At 37.9% G+C, this 24599-nt stretch overlaps 2 protein-coding genes across 3 annotated transcripts in view; both read left to right on the forward strand.

The window, feature by feature from the left end:
• Positions 1–24599, forward strand: part of LOC307130031 (uncharacterized protein) — a 93101-nt gene that overhangs the window by 1926 nt on the left and 66576 nt on the right. Inside the window, exons 3-7 of one of the 2 annotated variants that reach the window (XM_079822879.1) lie at positions 5194–5307; positions 8973–9089; positions 11017–11142; positions 11403–11498; positions 11704–13431. In XM_079822879.1, coding sequence (XP_079679005.1) covers positions 5194–5307; positions 8973–9089; positions 11017–11142; positions 11403–11498; positions 11704–13431 — 2181 coding nt within the window. The remainder of the gene's footprint in view (positions 1–5193; positions 5308–8972; positions 9090–11016; positions 11143–11402; positions 11499–11703; positions 13432–24599) is intronic. The other variant, XR_013816992.1, reaches the window with a different exon arrangement.
• LOC307130033 (uncharacterized protein) overlaps positions 14246–24599 on the forward strand; it is a 31451-nt gene continuing 21097 nt past the window's right edge. The window contains exons 1-5 of the mRNA XM_079822882.1: positions 14246–14323; positions 14460–15117; positions 16136–16309; positions 20413–20583; positions 22249–22422. Coding sequence (XP_079679008.1) covers positions 22388–22422 — 35 coding nt within the window. The 5' untranslated portion in view covers positions 14246–14323; positions 14460–15117; positions 16136–16309; positions 20413–20583; positions 22249–22387. The remainder of the gene's footprint in view (positions 14324–14459; positions 15118–16135; positions 16310–20412; positions 20584–22248; positions 22423–24599) is intronic.

Raw genomic sequence — 24599 nt, forward strand, 5'->3', positions numbered from 1 at the left:
AAAGCCTGAGTTGACAGAGAAAGCTGATGATCAGCATCATGGGACCAACAGAGCCTGAATAGATTGGTTTGTGAGATGGTGGTCCAGTGGGTTAAACCATGGAACTGATACGCTGAAGGTTGCTGGTTCAATCCCAGCGGTCACCACCAGTGTGTCCTTGAGCAAGGCACTTTACTCCATGTTGCTCCAGGAGGATTGTCCCTGTAATAAGAGCACTGTAAGTCGCTTTGGATAAAAGCGTCTGCCAAATGCATAAATGTAAATAAATGTAAATGGTTTGGTTTTGTCAACTCGGAACTAATCCTGTAACCCTGAATTTGTTAAACTACCATCATGGTACAGGCCCCTGTTTGTACCAAGTAGTTAACATACCCTAACTCTTTCTGATTATGCTATGTTTACACGACAACTATGTATTAAAGAAACGCCAACTCTATTCATTCACTGAAATTCACATTTTAATGATCCATAACAACCCCAAAACTTGCCCGCTTGCCTTTCACATCTGCTATTAAGCGATGGGCAAAGTTTTTCGACTATTTTTCTTAACTTATTTTTTTTTACCAAAGCTCCATATTTTGTTTCTTGTATGATTATGTTAGGCCTGCTGGTATAAAATGAATTAATGTAACTGTTGTGTTGCGTCGCGTCTCGCCACATCCAATGTAGAAAGCACTGCTTTCGTTTGAAAGTGATTGACTCCAGGTGTAAACAAAAAGTTACCTGATTGTGACAAATGGCCGAATTCACATGACAAATTATAAAATAGCCTTTTAGTCTGCCATAGTATCAAAAAAGACCAAAGCCCTCTGATGCAAGGAAGATGAAAAATGGGGATAAAGACAGAGGTAAAGTGATGTAATGAATGAGCAGTTTATCTAATTGCATAGTATTAAGATACTAGTAAATTAATGGCAGTTATTTTTACCTTAAACTTTATGCAAACAATTGTCCTGGGTTGTCTAGAGGCACCAGACAGTGTGACTCTGTCACAATCTTGTCAGTTTTTTTTTTAAATGTATGTAATATGCATGTTTTTTATAAATGTTTTTACTCTACAGTTGTGTTAAATTATATAGGTAGTACACTATTTGATTAAACAGAAAAAAGGCATTTTCATTGTCAATGTGTTATATATCATGGTGCTTAAAGCAACTGTTATTCTTTGCTTTAAAGTGAGCCATGAAAGAGTAGAATACATCTGCTCTCTACTTGTTTTAAATGAGCAGATGTAAAAGTTTTTGATGTAAAAATCATGAAACATTATAAAACAATGCAGTTCATGACCCCTTTAAGATGTCCAGAAATCAACATCTATAGTCCATTGGGTTTAATTTATCAATATAGAACTCGTGTTTAATGTGATGGTTTCATTCTTGCATCTAAACACAATATATTGTTAGTGCTGAGATTTTTCACATGAATAAACGCATGGATTCGCAAGATTTGTTTGTATTCCCTAATGGTCTAGTGGTAGATATTTTGTTAAGCATGTCAGAGGTTCTAATCTGCCCTAATATAGTTTTTTTTTTTTCTCATCAAAATTGAATATCATCAGTGATTGTATATCAAAAGCAGGGAAGGAGTCTAGTGCATTTTGTTTTGTGATTTCACCAGAACAAATAGAGAGTCTTCGCAATGGTGTTAATCGATAGATTAAAACGCTTGTCCGTGTGAAGACTGCACGGTGTCCATGAGCCACAATAGAAATCTGCGCCACTGTAAACTAGGGCTGAACGATTTTGGAAAAAAATCTAATTGCGATTATTTTAACCAATATTGCGATTGCGATTTAATATGCGATTATTTTTTAAACTCTTTATCTTCTGTATTATTCATCAATACATTATTGTATAGTAATGGTGGAAATCTTTAATTGGTACCTCACAATCCGATTCCGATTCTGGGAGTCACGATCCGATTCCAAAACAATTCTTGAACTTTTTAATTTTTAAGTTTTTAATAAATTAATAAGATTAATAATAATGTTTTTTATTATGATATATGTAATTATAAGCTTTTTAAAATAACTACACATTATAACATTTTAATTAAAACAATTGCATGTTGATAATTTTAAATATATAAACTAATATAGCTGCAAAACAAAGTAGTAAATCATAAAGAGAAACAAAAAAACATATTACAAGCAATGAACAAAGAGTGCTTTCAGTATTTAAGAGTGTCTGAACTGTGAGTGATTTTTCTCTTTCTCAGCTTTACTGTTTGATTATTAATCATGACATCATAGACAGCGGGAGACCTGCATTCACACTAATGCACAGATCTCTTTTGAAATATAAGATGTTTTTGCCCTGTCTGTTTAATTCATTAAAGGTCCCCTTCTTCGTGATCCCATTGTTCAAACTTTAGTTAGTGTGTAATGTTGCTGTTAGAGCATAAATAATACCTGTAAAATTATAAAGCTCAAAGTTCAATGCCAAGCGAGATATTTTATTTAACAGAAATTCCCTTTCAAAGCCTACAGCGAACGGCTGGCTTGGACTACATCCTGGTACTTCCTTCTTTAATTACGTCAGTAGAACAGTAGAGCAGACTAACCTCCGCCCACAAGACTACGCGCAAAAAGGGGGCGTGGTCTTGTTGCTGTCCCACGTGGAGAAGAGGACGTGTCGCGTGGAGAAAAGGAAGTGTTGCGTTTGACTGTGTTTGTCCCCATGTTGTCGAGACGCTGTTATTTTCATCCCGGAGTCAAATCACCTTTGTTTGGCTTTCCCAGGGACGCTGTAGAGATCATTAAGTGCGCATACATCTCCCTTTAAGAGGCGTGACCTTTCCACGTGCGCTAAGCTGCTGTCGAATCACAACACAGGACCGTGCCACGTTCACAAAGCTGCTGTCAAATCACAACACGGGAAGCGCTGGCACAATCAGAACTCGTTACGTATTTCTGAAGGAGGGACTTCATAGAATCAAGGAAGTCATCAGCCGTTTTTAGGACAGTGAAAACAACGGTATACAGATAAGTAAATTGTGTTAAAAATACTGTTTTTTTTTTACACACGAAACATGAACACATGTTATATTGCACACTGTAAACACAATCAAAGCTTCAAAAAGACACGAAGAACGGGACCTTTAAAACATTACTGATGGTGTTTACATTAATTTTGCGTCATAAAAGCATTTTGAGACGCGCACAGACACGTGCTCGCGAGCACTCTTCACAATGCGCCGCGTGAGCATTTGAAATGGAAAGTCTTCTGTCAGTGAGTTTCTAACGACATGAATGAAGCCTTCGTTGAGCATTTGTAAGGAAAATACCGGCGGGCGAGAACACACACTGTAAGCGTGACATCAGTTTCTCACAGCGCTTATCCTGTGCAAAGAAGCCTGCAAATGTCATTGCAATTCGCGCCGTCGACCTTTCCGAACGTTATGAAATATTATTTTATGGTTCGTGCGTGATTGTGTGTGTGTGTGTGTGAGAGAGATATAATGGAAGCAATCAGAATACGGGTGTTTCTAAAACACACGCAGCGCCACCGCGCACCTGCAGTTAAAATCTAAGCTCCGAATCGATCCAGAATCATTGGAGAGATGATAGTAGCCTATAGTATGAACAACACCATATTAGATAGATCAAACACAAATAGTTTTTTTTTTCTTTTAGGCCAGGCATATGATAGGCTATGTGTAACGTGCCAAGTTGATGCTTCTTCTGCAGACTTTACTCTCGCGTGTCACGTGACCAGACTGTAATCACAGCCTTTGCGGTTAGGAAATCGCGTTATAGCATATCGCGATATTATCGCAAATGCAATTAATCGTTCAGCCCTACTGTAAACAGCGGCAACAAGCTCCAGATCGCCTTTTATTTAACAAACGAACAAAATTATGCTCTGCTAGTTAACTGGAGATGTTTTGTTTGTATTAGGTAGGGTCATCCATGCCGCGAGATGTTTCAAAAAGTGGTGGGGACAATACTGACCCTGGCAAAAAGTGGTGGGGACAATACTGACCCTGGCAAAAAGTGGTGGGGACAATATTGGCCCTGGCAAAAAGTGGTGGGGACATATCCCACCCGCATATTACGCCTAAGGTGGGAACACATCCTGTTAATCCTGAAGCGTAATAATGAGATCATTCCTCTGCCTTGCCCTTATACTATCGAGGGATGGGAGGAGAACCCAAAGAAGTGGCCTCAGATAACTTGCATTAGTATATTTAGCTACCTTATTGACTTCGTTGCTACGGACGGTGAAGCGATGAACAATCTGAAAATCTCTGAGGCTTATCAGTACTTCCGCTGTAATAAAGTCGGTCGCATTTTGTTAAAGGAGGTGGGACAACTTGTCTACCTTAAAGGAGACATGGAGTCTATTCAGAACCTTTTAAAGTCCCACATCAACAGGCCTGGGTTTTAGTTTCAACGTCAGCTGAAATACAAACGGTTGGGTGCTCATGTGTTGCTGGACCAGGGCGATCTTGCTAGTACAGCGCAACAGGTACCAGAGCTCCGTAATGACGTTTTCGAATCATACATAATTAACAGTATATGTTAAAACACAAAAGAGTGTTTGTTAAATTGCAGTTGAAATTATGAATCGTGGATGAAGACGCCATCACCTAAGTCACAGTCACCCAATTCAACTCCACTCATCCTGGCACCAGCGGTCTTGACCAAACCACCAGCTACCTAGGAACTCTTCCCATTTTCATCACTCCTCATGCCAGCCCCAGAACCCTTTCCAGGGAAATTAATCCCAGAGCCCACTCCCTGGTTATCGAGACTATCAAACCAACATCTCCAGTCTTTCGCTGGACACGGAAGGTTGTGTCCAACAGTGTAGACCTGACAGCTAAATTAGTGGATCTTCCCATCATGTCCGTCAGGGCGGCTCTAAGACTCTAACTGCACTCTTTGGTCCCTACGTCCAGAGTCTGTGTGTCTGAGTGAAAATCAAGAGTCCTTTCAAGAGAATGAAATTCTCAAATCCATTCCAGTGAGGAAAATTCCCAAGTCCGTTCCAGAGAGTGAAATTCCAAAGTCCGCTCCACCCCCAGAGCGTAGACAGGTGATAGCAGCAGAGCAGAATCCAATGATCCCTAAATCAATAGTAACTACAGCACTGTCAATGATGGCTATGGCTATTTTGTGTGTGTGTGGGCAATGTGCTAATTTACCTGTGTGATAATTACCTGTTAAACTGAATCTGTTCTCTGTTACAGTTCAGTCCAGCAGAAGAGCTCAAACCCAGAGTCCAGCTCTGTGTCTATGAAGAGTGACTGGTCTATGGATGACCCACTAGAGTTTAAGAGTGGAAACACACAGCCTGATCTCAGGTACCTTGAATAACATTTCTTTAAAAAGATGTGCTTAAAGTATAAACATTTTTAATAATGTATTTGCCACCGAATCTTGATCAGATCAATTTGTGAACATAAAATAAACAAACATCATCATGTGAACACAAATAAAACTTTACTGACTACTCTAAGACATTAACACTAAAAGGAAATACAACACATTGGTCTGTGGGACTTTAATGAATGGTGAGCAGCAGTGTTGTCATGTAGTGGGTCACTTAGATCCTTGAGAGTGTCACAGCCAATCCTGACTCTACAATTTTAGGTGGCAAGGTGGTTCTTAGTCTTCAGGACTGATCTGATTTGCATATTATAAACTGTGGGTCAGTTTTAGAACTCACTCTTTATAATTCTCTTTCGTCTGCATGATGCATTGTGTGTGTGTTCGGAGCGTGGTATTCGGATCCCTTTTAGCAACTCCTAAGGTAATAACTGCACATAATGTAATAGGTATTGAGAAATGAGAAATCAGCATAGTGGAATGAATATTGACTTTTTTATGGTTATTTTTATTGTAGCTATGCCATAAAGTGTTTATTTCTGAATGTAATTGTTGGTACATTTGATCAGTATTTATCATACTTTAAATACAATAATTAAACATTTGAATATATAGAATATAATATGAGAAATAATGTTCTTTAAATTAATATATTATTAATATATTAAATTAATTTGTTCATCTTGAAAAGGTGGGAGGGTAGTCTTATATTCAGGGTCGTCTTATATTCAGAATAATATGGTAAAAACAATTGCATGAATATTTAAATCTGTTGCATTTCGCAGGTAGTTTAAGACTTGATTTAGATTTAAAATGTGCTGTTAGGGAATACTAATATATTTTATGTTTTAAAAGCTATTACTATTATGACAATTATTATGACAACATTATTGTTTTTGGGGAGTTTATACTAGGGATGGGCATTTTTGTCAATTTCTCATTTCGATCATCGATAGGTCTCAAAAACGAGTACTCGGGGGCGGGGCATGTGCAGGGGGCGGGGCATGTCCGTCATTGAGAAAATGAAAATACTGTTATGAAAATGGTTGTTGACAAATGTGACATGAAAACAGGTATATGAAAACATGAACATATAAAACAAAAAATAACTGCTAGATTATAATGCATAAATGTCTTTGAAAAAGAAACATCTTTATAAAATGACCGTCTCAAATAACCAAGTCAGTAATATCGAGCATTGACTTTGAGCTGAAACTGTGAAATAACACCACCCTGCAGAGCTTGCTAGCTGGTTAATAAACTCAACCAAACGCACCCTATATCAATATCAATATGAAGATTATAATGAACCTATTACGACATAAATTAACACAAAAGGACGTGAATGCGCACGTGAACTTCAGTGTTAGATTTTACAGGCGAAGGGTTTTAAACGGAACATTTTGAATGCGCTCTTCCCTTAACAACGCTGATACACGGACAACGAAAGCACACAAAAACAACATTTTATTAAAATCGTGTTCTCATTATAATGCTTTGACAGATTGACTCCGATCATGAATAATAAAATGATGTGCAAAGCGTTTACAGACATCACTGCACGTTTTCGAACTCATAACGAAAAACAGCTTTAAATAAACTAGGTCTACTGTTAAAAAATATGAGAACAGTATAGCACTGCTGCATTACTAATATAAATGATTCTGAGAAAGAAATAGCCTATCTAAAAAGAATATGACTGAGCTAAACCATCATGTCGAGCATGAAATATGCGTTTGAGCTGAAACTGAAGAGAATGAACAACAGCCGGTATAACGGCAGCGCTTTGCTAGCTTATTAAGCTCAACCAAACGCTTCTTATATTAGATTAATCAGATAGACAACATAAAAGTAATCTTACAACGTGCATCTGCAGGAAAGTACGCGAATGCGCACATGAACTTCACGCGCTAGTCTGAGTGTTCCCGCTTGTTTCTCTGTGGATTTCCTTTAACAGCTGATACACGGGGAACTAAACACAGATCATTTACAGCATTCTATTTCCATCGTGTTCTCGTTATAATGCTATGTAGGCTATGACAGATTGGCGCTGCACATCTTGCACTAACCATTCAATGATCAGTGATTCCAGACATCACTGCAGTGCACGCCTCAGTTTCACTTTATTTCGCCGCGGTCAGGAGGCGTGCTGTATAATGCTAACCAATCAGACCTCCGGTGCCGCGCAAAACAACGCAATAACCAATAAAAAAAGAGACAAATATTTTTTTTTCAGGGGCGATCATCGTTCTCATGATCGATGATCGCTGTCACGTTCGAGTACTCGATTACTCGACCACTGTTGCCCATCCCTAGTTTATACAGGGTTCCCACGCTTCTTGAAAGTACTTGATAGTTCTTGAATTACAGACACATGGATTCAAGGCCTGGAAAGTACTTGAAAACAAACATAGGTCCTTGAAAGTGCTTGAATTAAGCATGAACTGCATTTTGTTAGAGTAGCATGGTGCTATTACAAAAATTGGCCTTCATGCGCTGCCAAAGCCAGAACAAAACAGCATTATGGGAGGAAGGAATATATTTTTGCTGTTCCATAAGCGTCATCTACTGTTCAAAGTCCTATTCGGGTGGTAATTGTTTCTCGTGGGGTCATAAGGTATTTTCATAATTGACGGGCTAGTCAGAGATTTTATTGCCACCCGAATCCAGAAGGTCAGTGTTTTTCTCCCACACCCGCGTAAAAATCCCCGGCCGAATTACCTACTGTTTTTAGACAAACACCAAGGACGTGTGGTCATTTAATTGCCGTCCGAATCCACATCTCAGAGTTTTCAAGATGAGATCACTTCAAAATGCACTGTTTATATCCTTTTTGACCCCTGCAGGCCACCGTACGGTTGCGCTTTGCTGTAATTTGGATGCATTTTAAAGATCTAGACTTTCATTACTGAAATGCTGGCAAGTATTTACAAGAGCAATATTTCATCACTGCTCAAAAAATAAAAAGAAGAAAACCACGTAAACATCTGAAATCTTTTCATGTAATTGGAAAATTCATGTATACAATATTATTTCTATATTTTGATGTTTTAATTAAGTAATGATTTATAAAAAAAGAAAGCTAAAACTAGTGTGAAATAAATGTTAAAAGCAGGAATAAGAGTGCTGCAAACTGCATCTCTCGTTAAAACTCGCTCGCTCTTGTACACCAGCTTCTTTCCTCATTGGATTTTGTAAAATTGCAAATTTTTCCTCATTGGAAATTGTATTTTAGTTGTCAGTATATGGCTTAGCGTTACTGCATTAATGATAGACACAGGTAGGTATTTGATATATTGGCAATAACACACCCACCTTTATCGTATTTATTGTGCTTGATTTAAAATAAAAGGTGCTTTAAAAAGTCCTTGAATCTGGTGTTCATGAAAGAGTGGGAACCCTGTTTATAATGTAATACATTGCTCATTTATTACATGATATGAGCTTAATATTTTATTACATTTTGAGAAAATTATGACATTATTACAATAATATTGTAATACTTCTTACATTATTTGCAGTTATTATGCAAGGGTTGAGTGTTCATTGCTGTATCTTGTCTTGTGTGTTTTTGTCAAGCGCCTGGTCTATGTGTACACTGACCAGGCATTCTCATTGGCCAATCTGTTCTCTGTTCCAGTTCAGTCCAGCAGAAGAGCTCAAACCCAGAGTCCAGCTGTGTGTCTATGAAGAGTGACCGGTCTATGATTGAGCCGCCAGTAACGTTTAAGAGTGGAGACAAACGGCCTAATCTCAGGTAGATTATCTCTAAAAAATGTATGCTTATAGTATGACATTTTTGAATCATGGTTGATGTTCACTTGAGTTGAGTCATTCTATAATTCTATTGTTGTTTTCAATTTGTTTGTTTTGAATTCCTAATTCCTAATATTACCGTTTTTCTCAGTCGCTTTAGTAAAATTTGTTTTATTCAAGTTACATTTTCACATTTATTTGACTGACAGCTCTCCTGCCCCCATGTTGAGAAAAATTGAGAGTAAGTGTAGAGGCGTTGTGTGTTATTGTAGTTCTAGACTAAATGTGAGCATTTGTTCATCTCATTTGCACAATAAAGATTCAGTACTCCTCAAAATGAATAAAATCAGTCAAATGCAAAATCAGAATACTATGCAAATCTCAAATATATAAATTAGTGCTGTCAAACGATTAAAATATTTAATCGCGATTAATCGCATTAATGTCATAGTTAACTCACAATTAATCACAATTAATCGCACATTTTTATTTATTCTAAATGTCCCTTGATTTCTTTTTGTCCCATTATTTTTTCTTATTTTAATGATCTTATCAACATAGAAAAGTGGATCGGCTTGCTTTGTTCAAATGTTTGTTTTATTGAAAACAACATTGGCATACTTTAGTGTTCGATTTCACACCAACATTCTCACTTGGAGCAAATAATCTCACACAATGTAACACTGCCCATCAATAAAAGGGTGAAACAAATACTTTGTTGCACAAACAGCCCCTTCAACAGCCCTTTCTAAGGGATCAAAACAGGGTGATACAAAATAAAATTACAAAGTGCACATGCAAGGTAAACTAGGACTCCGCCTATAGTGCAGTTAAACCAGGGGTCGCCAACTAGTGGACTCCGGTCCGAATCCGGACCGCGAAGCCTTTTGACGTAATGAAACAGTTAACGTTGCAATGCTCAGTTACTACGTTCAGACCCAGACGCGCGGTCAAGCATGCAGTGAAGAAGAGACTGATGGTGCCTTCACACCGGACGCGAATGACGCGACATGCACGCCGCTTAATCCGCGCCGCAGAATGTCTATTTGCGTCTTTGCATTGACTTAAATCACTCGCGCAAAACGCTTCATTCGCGTCTGGTGTGAACGCACCATCAGAGCAGAAAGCAGCGCTCAAGACAAGCACTTTTAGTTGAAGACCCCTGAGTTAAACCATGGCATAATACGTTTCTCATTTCGGCGTCTCACGCTTGCCATCCACGTCTACTCTTTTAATGGCCCAAACGAGTGTGGGCAGCCGCAGCGTGCCTGATGTTTTGTTTCCGGTCTAGCTACATCCGGAGTGGTGTTGTAGTTTTTCTAACGTTACTAGTTGTTGCAACAGCATGTGAAAAAACTACAAAGTTTGTTAGACCAAAAAGAACGTTAATCTCGCGATAAAAAAATTGACGCCGTTAAAATAGGTTTGCGTTAACGTCGTTAATAACGCGTTTAACTGACAGCACTAATATAAATGTTAAAAAAACAAATATTTTTATGCATTTAATCTACCTTTATTGACCAATGTCTTGCAACTGACCTTCGATGATAAATATTACTAGATTTTTTTTTTTTTGGTAAAACATTTTTCTCCTGCGTCCTATTCTTCCATTATCCAGAATGGTAGCACATCTTTACCTCAGCCTGAGGCTTATCTCAATTGTGGTATGAAGAGGTCTTTACATTTGCACAAAAATATAACTTTTTTTGCTATTAAAAAACAAAACAAAAAAACAAGCCCAGCCCAGGTGAGAAAAAGTAACGCAAAAGTAACGTATCACGTTACTTAAAAAAAAAAAAAAGTAACTAAGTAACTCAATTAGTTACTTTTTAAGGGAGTAACACAATATTGTAATGCATTACTTTTCAAAGTAACTTTCCCCAACACTGACAACATGTATAAGTCTGTATGCTTTTTATTTGACTTAGTTTTAAAACCAGTTCAGTCCAGCAGAAGAGATCAAGACCAGAGTCCAGCTGTGTGTCTATGAAGAGTGACGGCTCTATGAATCGCCCAATAATGTTTAAGAATGTATACAAACGACCTGATCTCAGGTATATCATCTCTATAAAAGTTATGCTTATAGTATTTGATTTTTATGAAGTTGTTATTAATATAGAGCAGTGTAATGAGTTCAGATCCTGTAAGTTTCAGTCTATTAATGATGAACATTGTGCTCTTGTATAAAGCTCTATGTATTGTATTTTTAATACATTCACACACTGTAAAAGCTGTTGGTCTGTTACTCAGTTAATGACACAATTACATCAATATCAGTGTGTCTGATTCTTTACCCTCTTCATTCTGATTTAAGGTCAAATCATCAATCCATACCATTTAAAAACAAAACTGTGTTCCCGCCTGTGATTCAACCACAAGAGTTTAATGAAAGCATGTGTCCTGGTTTCAGGTAAAATGTGGAATTTTGTTGTTGTTTAATTTTAGGAGCTTCTATGACATCACACATCACTCAAACACATGATTAATGATTGAAACATTTCAGAAACCGTATGATGTTCTGTGTCCCATAATACAGCAAACAAATCATCTATTTTGTGATCTATGGCTATTTACTTCTGTAACTTGTGTAATAATGTGGTATTTTAATCTTACAGCCATGACTCTAAACCTGCTGAAGTCCTCGACACATTGAGATCAAATCTGAGGAAGAAGTTTGAGTGTTTGTGTGAGGGAATATCAAAGCAGGGAAACCCAACACTCCTAAATGAGATCTACACAGAGCTCTACATCACAGAGAGTGAAAGTGGAGAGATCAATAATGAGCATGAGGTGAGACAGATTGAGACACAGTCCAGGAGAGCAGAAACAGAGAACACACCGATCAAATGCAGTGACATCTTTACACCTTTACCTGGACAAGACAAACCCATCAGAACTGTGCTGACAAAGGGAGTCGCTGGCATTGGAAAAACAGTCTCTGTGCAGAAGTTCATCCTGGACTGGGCTGAAGGGAAACAGAATCAGGATGTCCAGCTCATATTTCCACTTCCTTTCAGAGAGCTCAACTTGATGAAGGACAAAACACTCAGTCTTTCAGATCTTCTTCATTTCTTTTTCCCTGAAACCAAAGAAATGGAAATATCCAGTGATCAGTATAAAGTGTCATTCATCTTTGATGGTCTGGATGAGTGTCGTCTGTCTCTGGATTTTCAGAGCGATGTGAGGTTGTGTGATGTGACTGAATCAGCCTCAGTGGACGAGCTGCTGACGAACCTCATTGCGGGGAATCTGCTTCCCTCTGCTCTCATCTGGATCACCTCCAGACCCGCAGCAGCTGATCTCGTCCCCTCTGAGTGTGTCCATCGAGTGACAGAGGTACGAGGCTTCAGTGACCCACAGAAGCAGGAATACTTCAGGAAGAGAATCAGTGATCAGAGTCTGGCCGACAGGATCATGTCACACCTGAGGTCATCAAGGAGCCTCTTTATTATGTGTCACATCCCAGTTTTCTGCTGGATCTCAGCCACTGTTCTGGAGAAGATGTTGAGTGGAGCAGAGAGTGAAGAGATTCCCAAGACTCTCACTCAAATGTACACACACTTCCTGATCCTTCAGACCAACATCAAACATGAGAAGGACTATGAGAAGAAAGTGAAAGATGGAGACATGATTGTCAAACTGGGGAAACTGGCGTATCAGCAGCTTGTGAAAGGAAACCTGATCTTCTATGAGGAAGACCTGAGAGAGTGTGGCATTGATGTGACAGAAGCATCAGTGTACTCAGGATTGTGCACTCAGATCTTCAGAGAAGAGTTGGGCTTGTGTCAGGGGAAAGTCTTCTGCTTTGTTCATCTGAGCATTCAGGAGCATCTAGCGGCTCTATATGTGCATCTCTCCTTTATAAACAATAACATCAATGTGTTTGACCTGATTACTAAACCAACTAATGGAGACACCGCTTCACTGTCTGATCTCCATCAGAGAGCTGTGGATGAGGCTTTAGGCAGTAAAAATGGGCATCTGGACCTTTTCCTTCGTTTCCTTCTGGGTCTGTCAGTGAAGTCTAATCAGAGTCTCTTACAAGAACTAAAGACACAAGCAGGAAACAGCTCTCACAACAATAAGAAAACAGTTGACTATATTAAAGAAAAGATCAGTGAGAATCCCTCTCCAGATAAATTCATCAATCTGTTTCACTGTCTGAATGAACTGGGTGATCTTTCACTAGTGAACGAAGCTCAACCTCATATGAGTCGTGGAGGATTACGTGCTGTGAAACTCTCCTCATCTCAGTGGTCAGCTTTAGTTTTTGTGTTGTTGTCCTCAGAGGAGACGATACAGAAGTTTGACCTGAAGAACTTAATTGGGGCAGAACCTGATGAGTAAGTAATACTGAGTTCAATCATTACAGTCTAAAACATTATGAACAAAGAGAAACACAGAGATCAGAAGTGTTTAAATCACAGGGCACAGATTGATTTCTGGGATATTGTACATAATTTGCGGGTGTTTCTCAAACGGAGGCTGTGTCCTAGTAAGGCTGCATATCTTGACTGCCACGTCATCAAGCGCCTCTGAAGGCCGTCTCAGTTTTTGAAGGATCCTTTGAAGGCAGCCTTTGTTTCTTATCCTTAATTCAGCTAATTTTGATTATCCTTTGTGCCCTTCAATCACTAGAGGTGTCGAAATTAATTGTTTCTACAATGCATCGCGATGCAGACGAAGACGATTCGGTATCGGTTCAGGAATAGACCATAACGATTATAAAGTACTGATTATTTTCTGACGTCATTTGTCACGAACGTGCTTTACAATGGGTAGCATACAATGGCAGAGGAAGACGAGACGCGAGTGCGAGTTATTAAGTTATCATCTGGGCACATTTCAGCTTTTATGAACAACCTGGTAAGCACGACCTGGAGAACACACGCGCTGTGTGTAAATCAAAGATCTCTGATTTATCAAAACGATTTCATTTACACTTGGGCACATAAATGTATCTCCGCAAAACGGATATAAATCCGATCTTCAATACCCGCACTACATGCAGATTTATTGGAGTTTACGTCACCGAAAACAACACGTGTGAGCTGCATTTTATTAATCATTAGCTCATTTCAAAATCAAAGACCGCAATAGGAGAGCGCGTGACAACAGCACTGGTAAGATCATTCAGTTTCTTTACTTTTAATGAATATGATTGTATGTTGAGCACCTACGACTTTACTTTCTATAGTTTGTGCGCTGGCTTGATGAAGAGATATTCAGCTGCTTGTCTGCGGCGATGCGTGCTTCAGTAGCGCTGTCATATTGGGCTATAACATGTCATGCAATGCATCGTCAATGCATTGTGATATCGATTTTGAACCGAATCGATGCCATTATAATCGTAATCAAACCGAACCGTGAGACCAGTGTAGGTTCACACCCTTATCAATCACCCACAATCCTTTGCACACATTCCAATTTACCAAAAAGAACTGATGGAAAATGAGTCTATATTTCATAATGAACTCAGATAAGCTCAGTGCAAAGACAAAATATGGTTTCAGAGGTGAAGGTATACATGCTATCTTTTGTTTTGGTGTAAATTTAATCACGTAACCCTAAACTGCCAATAAAGCGAGCCACTGTATTGCATTAATACAAAAGCCAGTTAATATAAAGATTTTTGGTTGCACTGGTTTGGTTTGGTTGCACTGGTTCTGGTTTACAGTGTACTTGCCTAAGAAAGTACTGGTTAATATAAGGTAATGGGTTACGGTTAGGTTCAGGGTTAGTACCTAGCTATTACTAGATATTGTAATAACTATGAGTACATAGTATGTACATGGGGAACAGGACTGTAAAATAAATTGCTACCAGATTTTTAATAAAAAATATTTTTCCAAAATTAGGTTTTAATAGTATTTTCTTGCTGTGACTGTGGTGTGACATGGTAATAATTATATATATATATATTTTTTTTCTTCAAATAGTGACTCATTTTTAACCCTGAAAGCACAAAATACAACAGATGAAGTTCTCCAGAAGCTGCTGCCTGTGGTTACAGCAACTAGATCAGCTGAGTAAGTAACACTGAGAACAATCATCACTGTTAAAACATTGTAACTTGAACTGAGGTGCTACTGTTATCTGTCACACTAAGGGTGTGCGATATCATGATTTTAGTCTAGCTGGAGTCTAGTTGGAGAATACACTATATTGGCAAAAGTGTTGGGACACCCCTCCAAATAATTGAATTCAGGTGTTCAATCACTTCATGGCCACAGGTGTATAAATCAAACACTAGGCATGCAGATGCTTCTACACACATTAGTGAAAGAATGTGTCGCTCTCAGGCGCTCAGTGAACTCAAGCGTGGTACCGTGATAGGTTGCCACCTGGCAAATAAGTCCATTCGGGAAATTTCCTCACTACTAAATATTCCACGCTCAACTGTTAATGGTATTATAACAAAATGGAAGCAATTAGGAACATTTTCAAGAAGTACACATTTCCATGTCCTTTTCATCCTTTTCATGTTGTTTGTGTTGTTTACTGTAAAGCTTTACTGTTTATACATGGGTTTGTTACCACCGGCGCTCACTGGAAGACTGCATTACCCATAATTGCTTGAGAACTACAGCAAACTATGGCAACACAAATAGCTCAAAATACACATCAAGTTTTTTTTCTCTGGTGACCGGCCCTTCGTTCCAAAATGGTATAATGCCATATAGTTTGAAAGTAATACATTTTTAATTTTGAATAAAAAATTTAACGAATGATTTAAGTAATAGATTGTGTGCTTTATTAGTAATTTTAGATTTTTTTTCCTGATATTTCAAAACACTGTTAATTACAATAACTAACTGAAAGAACTATTGCTAAAAATAGTACAATGACTTCAGACTGTACTGGGACTTGGCCTTTAGGGACTTGTGAACATGTCTGGTAACTAATTGCATTTACTCAAATACTTTACACCACTGGTTTTGGGAAACAGACTGTCATTTTAGGATGATTCATATAATTGTTTCTACAATCTGCAGACCTGTATGTTTTGATCTGAGAGAGTGAAAATTGTTTCATTGCTCTCTACAGTTTGAGTAAGTGTGGTGTCAAAGATGAAGGTTGTGCTGCTCTGGCTTCAGCTCTGAGATCAAACCCCTCACACCTGAGAGAACTGGATCTGTCTGAGAATAAACTAGGAGACACCGGAGTGAAGCTACTCTCTGCTGTACTGGAGAATCCTCACTGTAAACTGGAGAAACTGAAGTAAGATCATCTTATAAGATCATAAGATTTATAGTGATACCAAAGCTAAACCAATTAAATAAAAAATAGTACAAAAGCAAATAAACAACTAACAATTAACATGATGATGAAAAAATAGGTGCAGAAAGATAAGCAAAATGATGAATAATAACGTGATAACTGAGGAGGAATCTCATTTAATTCACATTTATATTGATCAAATCCCTAAAGTGTCTCTCTCCATGAAGCTGTAGCTATCAAGCTAGCAATTTAGCAAATTGTTGCTTAAACCATATTGCCCAACCATAACCCACCTTCGTGTCCATATACTGTATACAGCTGACACCTCTATTCATCATTCATTTTCTTGTTTCACTTTATTTACTCATTTATTTAAAGGGGACCTATTATGCCCATTTTATAGATGTAATATAAGTCTCAGGTGTCCGCAGAATGTGTCTGTGAAGTTTCAGCTCAAATACCCCACAGATCATGTATTATAGGATGTTTTGAAAGCTTCTATTTGGGTGTGAGCAAAAACACGTTGTTTTTGTTTGTGTCTCTTTAAATGCTGTGTGTGGGTGGTCCAAAGTGATTTTCTTAGCCTTTTTTTTCCCCACTCTGGAGTTGTAAAGATCTTGGTGGGTAGGCAGGGTCATCTCAGCCATCCTTACTGTCTGTTGTAGTCTCCTGATGTCTGATTTAGCAGCTGAACCAAACCAGACAGTTGTAGATTAACACAGGACAGACTTGATGATGGCCGAGTAGAACTGTTTCAGCAGCTCCTGTGGCAGGTGTGTGCATATTATACGTCCCCAGGACATAACAACATTAGATGAATATCATCTACATTATAGAGTAGGGCTCAACGATTAATCGAAATCAAATCGCAATCATGATTTGGAACATTGCGATTAGCTAATATGAAAAATATGCAGAAAGAATGAGTCTGTCCCAGAGCAAAAGCATGACTGCCCTCTTTGTGTGGCAGTCTTACTAACCAATTGACCTCCATCCTCCCCAAATAAGCTAACCAGCTATTGGATAGAAAGTGTTTATTTCGTTAACAAAATCTATGACAAAATGTTTGTTGATAACTTTTTTTTTCCATGACTAAAGGTGGGCATACATTGTGCGATATTCTGTGTAATTTCAGATTTACACGATGAGTAGATTACATGCGATGTAAAGCCAAAGCTCACGATTTATGTGCTCACACTATATGGTTCTATCTTCGAGCGCAACTTGTCTGTTCACACTATACGTGTGAAATATGCGCTAAAACCCCAGGCCAGGTTGCGCCGATAGGCCATGATATGGTGTATAGAGAGCTAACATATGGTCAAACGCATCAGCTATCGATATCAAGAAGATTTAGTATTTCTACCAGAAAGACTCAGGAGGCCAGATGAAGTACAATGATGTAACACATTTATTAACAGACCTGCAAGTATTATATTTAGAGTTTCTTTGGCGTAGGCCCCGTCCGTAGCTCTTGTCTCGAGTGTAACAGACTCTGCATTTCCTGCCTGGAGACGAAGGCAGGGCCTGCGCCTAGACATGACCAACGCATCCCTGAAGTGTCTGCAGAGGCCGTATCAATTAGACTCCCCTGAAATTGCCTCATTGACACGGCATCCTCAATAAACCCGTCTCCGGCGTGATGACTCTGATTTTACGAATATTCCTATTTAATAATTGTTTAATCGACACGTCATCCTCAATAAACCCATCTATGCCGTGATGACTCTGATCTTTTGAATATTCCAATCTAATATGACCCCTGACCTGTAAAGTTGTCAGAATAATAATCACACACTGTTTGTTAATTGGCAAGAGGAGAACTGGCACCCCGACTGAGCCAGGGTTCTCCCAAGGTTTATTTTACTCCATTATGCCACCTGATGGTTTAGTTTTCTTGCCACTGTCGCCTTTAGCTTGGCTTGCTCAGTTGGGGACACTAAATGTTCAACTAAATATCCAAATAAATTTAATTACTAAACTAAATTAAATGCATCAACTAAATAACTGATCTGCCCACATTGTCACTGTATGATAATTGAAATGAGCTGATGACATCACTGTTTTCTCCAGAGCGGCTGTGCAGCCGAATCAAATTCTGTTGCATTATTTTCCTTTTTAACACTGTGAAGCTGCTTTGAAACAGTCTGCATTGTTAAAAGTGCTATATACATAAAGTTGACTTGACTATAATATGTCAGAACACTGCAATAATCATCAATGAAAATTAAGAGCAGTTTAAAAAAACTTAAAAAAACTTAAACACAAAAAATACTTCTCTTCTCATTTTTTCTACTATATGGGCCACAAGAGAAATATCAAGAAAATAAATACAGTTATATACTGTTAACAGCATGTTGAAGCAGTTTAACTCTCGTCATCTCTAAGAGAATGATTTAGCTCATCAGTTTTTAATTTCACTTTCTGTAGTGAATAATTGACTGGGGTTTGAGACTTCACAGCAAAGTTTGCACATTGCTTGTGTGATATCTACTGACCCACCTTCATGATTTAATTTCCAATTTTGCGGTGACATTTTTCTTTATCACCAATTGTCAAATTATGGACAACAGTTCACATTTCCCGTGATAATAAAATTAAGTAAATATTAAATAAATCAGTAAATAAAATGAAAAGTGAAACAAGAAAATGAATGATCAAGTAGCCTAAATGAATAAAAGAGGCTCTGGATAGGCTCTGTACACGCAGGTTTGGAAGATGTGGATATGATTTATCCATTTTGCAATATGAACTGGAGGTAAGCAACAGTTTGTTAAATTGCTGCTAGTTTGATCTACAGAACTTAAAGATCTCCCTCTTTTCATTGTCTTTCTTGCTGCATAAAAGATGAAAGGGTTTAACTTAACTTTAACTTTAACAGGGAGAAAAAACCCTGAGTTAGGGCGATCAGTTATTGGCTTCAACTAGGCGATACCCTAACGAGGGGCGACCAAAATTTCTGACATGCCAGAAATTCATCCGACCATCCAATTGCCGATCGGGAGAGGTTTATCGCCTCTCGTTTTCATATGTACACTGCCTGAACACAGCACGACAAACGACAATCTAAAAAGAGGCACGCAAGTCAGAATTCGGCTCAAAATCAGATAAAAAATCGCACAGTGTATGTCCAGCCTAAGATGAGATGACACCAACATCATTAAACGATAACTGTGACTAAATAAACATATAGATTAAAAAATAAAAACTTGACCAAAATCACTCTTTGTTTTTGTCTGGGAAGAAAGAGGATACAAAAAATATGAGCGCTTATGCTTGCAGTTGCCAGATTTCAACAATTTAAGTCCCCTACCAGAGCTTTTCTGTTAAAACAACCATGCTCTCTCTACACTGCTAAAGAAGCGCGGATAATCTGAAAACACTGACAAACAAGTAACCTGCAGTTTAGCGATTTCTATTCTCCATTTGAGATTTTCTGCCTAAATGAAATTCACTAGGAATTTCACTGTTTAAATTTTTGAGGGAAGTTTCTTGTTTTACCAGTAGGCCTATATAATAAATAGCCTATAATAAATCGGGAAACTAAATGAGGTAAAATACATCATTCTAAAATAAATCATTGGCATTCTCTTGATTTGTTCTTATAGGTGAAAGTACACTGTCTCATAAAATAAAACAAATACATTTCTCAAATGACAACAATTTTTATGATTATAATTTTGAGCAAAATAATCTGGATTATCAATTTAACCATTATGCAGCATGGCGAAAATGGTACTGCATTTTCTAAACAAAAAACAGAACAAGGTTGACTTAATATGAAAACAACTAAAAAGTACATTTGACACCGGACTAAGACTAAATAAAAAAAATAGCTGACAAAATGAACACTAATAGAAAGGTACACTGCATCTGATAGACTACATGGTAGTGGAGGGTTCTACAGTTAAAGGCATGTTGTACTCATTTAATTTAGAGTGTGTGATGTGTGTGACAAATAAAATCGCAATATCTGTCAGAAAAATCGCAGTTATATATCATACCCAAATCACACAGCCCTAATCCAGAGATGCTTTATTAGTAATCTTTAGAACGTATATGGGCTACTGAGAGTGTGAAGAGTGTTTCACTGTTTTCTACAGGTTGTGGAAGTGTGGTGTCACAGATGAAGGTTGTGCTGCTCTGGCTTCCGCTCTTAGATCAAACCCTTTACACCCGAGAGAACTGGAACTGTCATATAATAAACTAGGCTCAGGAGTGAATCTGCTCTCTGCTGGACTAAAGACTCCTCACTGTAAACTGGAGAATTTGAGGTAAGATCATCTCTCTTATAGTCACATGATATGGTGCTCAGAGAGACATATACTATATTGCCAAAAGTATTGGGACACCCATCCAAATCATTGAATTCAGGTGTTCCAATCCCTTCCATGGTGTATAAATCAAGCACTTGGCATGCAGACGCTTCTACAAACATTTGTGATAGAATGGGTCGCTCTCAGGAACTCAGTGAATTCAGGCATGGTACGGTGATAGGTTGCCACCTGTGCAATTCGTGAAATTTCCTCACTACTAAATATTCCACGGTCAACTGTTAGTGGTATTATAACAAAGTGGAAGCAATTGGGAACAGCAGCAACTCATTCACGAAGTGGTAGACCACGTAAAATTACAGAGCGGGATCAGTGCAGGCCGAGGCACACAGTGCGCAGAAGTCGCCAACTTTCTGCAGAGGCAATAGCTACAGACCTCCAAATATTCTGTGTTTATGTAATCTGTTTGAAAAGAGAGAGATGTCAGTCGTTCGCGAGCATTTTCATTATCACAATTCTTTTGGGAGTCAAATACTGATGTGGTCCATGTGAATAATCAACGCCCACATTAACACAAATAAACACATCAAGTTTAGTGCATGTACTTTATATCGTTTTGAGACGCGTTGAGGAATAATCCTGAAATAATTTACCTCCGAAGAAAAGCTGTTTAATTTCAAATAGCAACGGATGCAGCCGAGGATTGTGAGGTAATTTTTTTTTTCTGTTAGTGTCTGTGAATATTAAACCGCAAAAAGACATTTTAAATATGAATCCTGCAGCTACATAAAATGTTATAGACGTAAGACTGTTTAGACAAGATTTCGATCAATTCGGTTTTGGATCAATTTGATTATAAATCAGTATATGAGAATGATTTCTGAAGGATCATGTGACACTGAAGACTGGAGTAATGACTGATGAAAAAATCAGTTTTACTTACCAAAATAAAGTCTATTTTAAAGTATATTAAAATAGAAAACCATTATTTTAAATTATAATATTATTCTACAATATTAATGTTTTTTTCTGTATTTTTTCTGTGACCTGATACTGGTGCACATAGGACATTTTGCTTTTGTCTCGCACTTTATATTTTTGACTATATTATAAATAATCTACAAAAAGTATATTTATTTTGTCCTATATTTAGTTCTCTCTGTCACATGCCTGACTCAAAGACTCACGTGGCCCATTATGCCATTCTTTTGTTCTCTCAGGTGTGACTCACAGCAATATTCATGATCGTTCACGCCTCTTTGCATATGGAATTTGTAAAGAAAAAGTGTCTTACAAATTTTAAATCAATATATTGTTTTATGTGAATGTGTAGGCACAATGATTCTCACATCAGTTTGAATCAAACTCTAGGCAACAAAACTTTTAGAAATAAAGAATAGTACACAAAAAGGCACTAACAAACATGATGAAATATGTGCAGAAAGACAAGTAAAATGAAGACTATTCTAGAGGAATCTTATTTAATTCACACATATATTAATCACATTCATATTTTTTGGGTGTATATCTCAGTCTATAACACTGTTAGTGTAAATATGATTAGAAGATTATCAACTACATTATATCATACAGAGATCTTTTAGTAATCTTTTAAAAATTAATGGGCTACAGAGAGAGTGAAGAGTGTGTCATTGTTCTCTGCAGGTTGAGTTATTGTGGTGTCACAGATGAAGGTTGTGCTGCTCTGGCTTCAGCTCTGAGATCAAACCCCTCACACCTGAGAGAACTGGATCTGTCTGGGAATACACTAGGAGACTCAGGAGCGAAGCCACTCTTTGCTGTAATGGAGAATCCTCACTGTAAACTGGAGAATTTGAGGTAAGATCATCTCTCTGATAGTCACATGATCTGGTGATCAGAGACATTTTTTAAAAATAGTTTATACTGAGACCAAATCAAAGTGTTTGGGTTTGTAATTAATATATAATGATTTTACATGAATCACATTCAACATAATCACAGTTAATGTGTTTGAAATCGGAAGCCAAATCTTCACTCTCATCACATAACATCAGTTGCACGGCTACTAAGACCTTGTATTACAAATGCATAAAATGAGAAGCGACTACAGTGAAAGACGAGAGAGGTCCAGGCCCTGTGAGATTCGCGACGTTCTCTCATGGCTCTCGTCTGCCCTGCTTGTCACAGTTTCCAAAAATGTTTAAATCCAGAGAAATCCACAATTTTAACCAGTTTTAACCGTGTCGCGTTGCCTGTCAATGATGTCATATATGCATTACACTCAATTTCCAGTTTTACTTCCGTAGAAACTAACAACGCTTTAATATATTATGTGTTTTATTAGACTGGTGAGCAACTGTTTGGATGCCTTTATTGACAGACGAACGAATCATTGATGTATATAGTCTTATTGTTTGAATCTCTTGTTTTCTTGATTTACAGTGAGTAACATGCTTGTACAAAGTGACTAACATAGCATAATTAGACAGAGCATTATTTGTAGTAACAGTAATACACCATTTTCTCTACCTTACAATATATTGTAAAATTGATTACATGCTATTTAGCAACACATCATCCTGCTATTATCAATATGATATTCTAATATCGATCTATCTTACTGCAATGTGAAAATATAGCTGCAAGCAGCGATGATGGGCCCAAGCCCTGGGGCCACCGCCACCCCATAGGCTTTAGGGAGACTGTGCATGACAGGCATATGCATTTAATCTGGGTGAATGTAAAAGGATTATGTCAAGATATGAGACTCTTCCTGTTTCCCTTTTTGTCATTAATTTAATTGCCCACCATGGCAACACCATTATCTGTTCACAATTTAACATCTTCAATGTCTTTCCACCATGTTCAGAAAGTTTGGTATAAATCATATGAATCTCCTAGGAGGAATAGATACAAATTCAGAGCATGACTTTTCCAAAAATCCACATTCAAACCAAAATATTCTACTTCCTGTTGGTCGTTGTTAATGACTGTAAATCAGAAAGTTGTCCGGCTTGATGATAACAATATATGTTCTGAGTTTGGTGACTGTACGTAAAACTAACCCCCCCACTTTTGTCAAAAGGTGGTGCTATTGGTACAGGTAGGCTTTGCCCATGTCTATTGGCTGACTTCTCTGATGTGTGTAGAGTTTCATGCAATTGAAGCATGCTAAGAGCCTCAAAAACACCCAAAAAGAATATTAAAGGTTGACATGCTGTCATGGCAACAATATTTAAGATAACAAGAATTCTTTTACAGGCCTACATCTGCCGTGTCTTGACATTATACTGATGAAGTTTGAAGCAAATCTGGTAAAAATAAGACAGTGATTTCAAAGCATTATGAAAGTGACACTTCCTGCTGCCAGTTGGTGGCGCAATGACTTTGACTCACAATAATCACATACATGGGATGAACACACAACAATGAACACACAAATGAAGTTTAATCAAAATCAGTCAATGTTTCCAGAAGTTATAACACACTTCCTGTTTCCCTTTTTTCACCATAAATTTGTTGCCTCGCCACGGCCAAACCTTTGTTCAAGATTTAAAAAATCTGCTCTAATTTTAGCATCCTCAATGTTTTTACTTCATGCGGTTTGGTGGCGATGGGATGTATCGCCTAAGAGAAGTATATCAAATTCCAGAGCAAGCGTTTTCCAAACAACCCATAATAGCCAACTTCCTGTTGAGCATGAAGTTGTTCAGCTTGATTAGATCTGTAAGTGTATGAAGTTTGGTTACTGTATGTAAAAAGCAGTGCGCTACAGAGGCCCAAAAAAACAAATAAAAGGTTGCGCAACAGAGCCCCCCTTGACCCCCCCAATGTCAATTTGTGCCCGGACCTGATGTTTGATGATTCCAACATGTGTGCAAAGTTTCAAGAGTTTTCGAGCATGGTAAGGGCCCCAAAAGTTCCCGGAAAGTTGAATAAAAAAAAGAAAAGAAAAGAAAAATCCTTAGGAAAACAATAGAGCCTCCGCCCCTTTGGGGCTTGGGCCCTAATAACACTTAGGAAAACAAAAGGGC

The sequence above is a fragment of the Gobio gobio genome (genome assembly GCF_949357685.1).
Source record: "Gobio gobio genome assembly, chromosome: 8".
NCBI lineage: Eukaryota > Metazoa > Chordata > Actinopteri > Cypriniformes > Gobionidae > Gobio > Gobio gobio.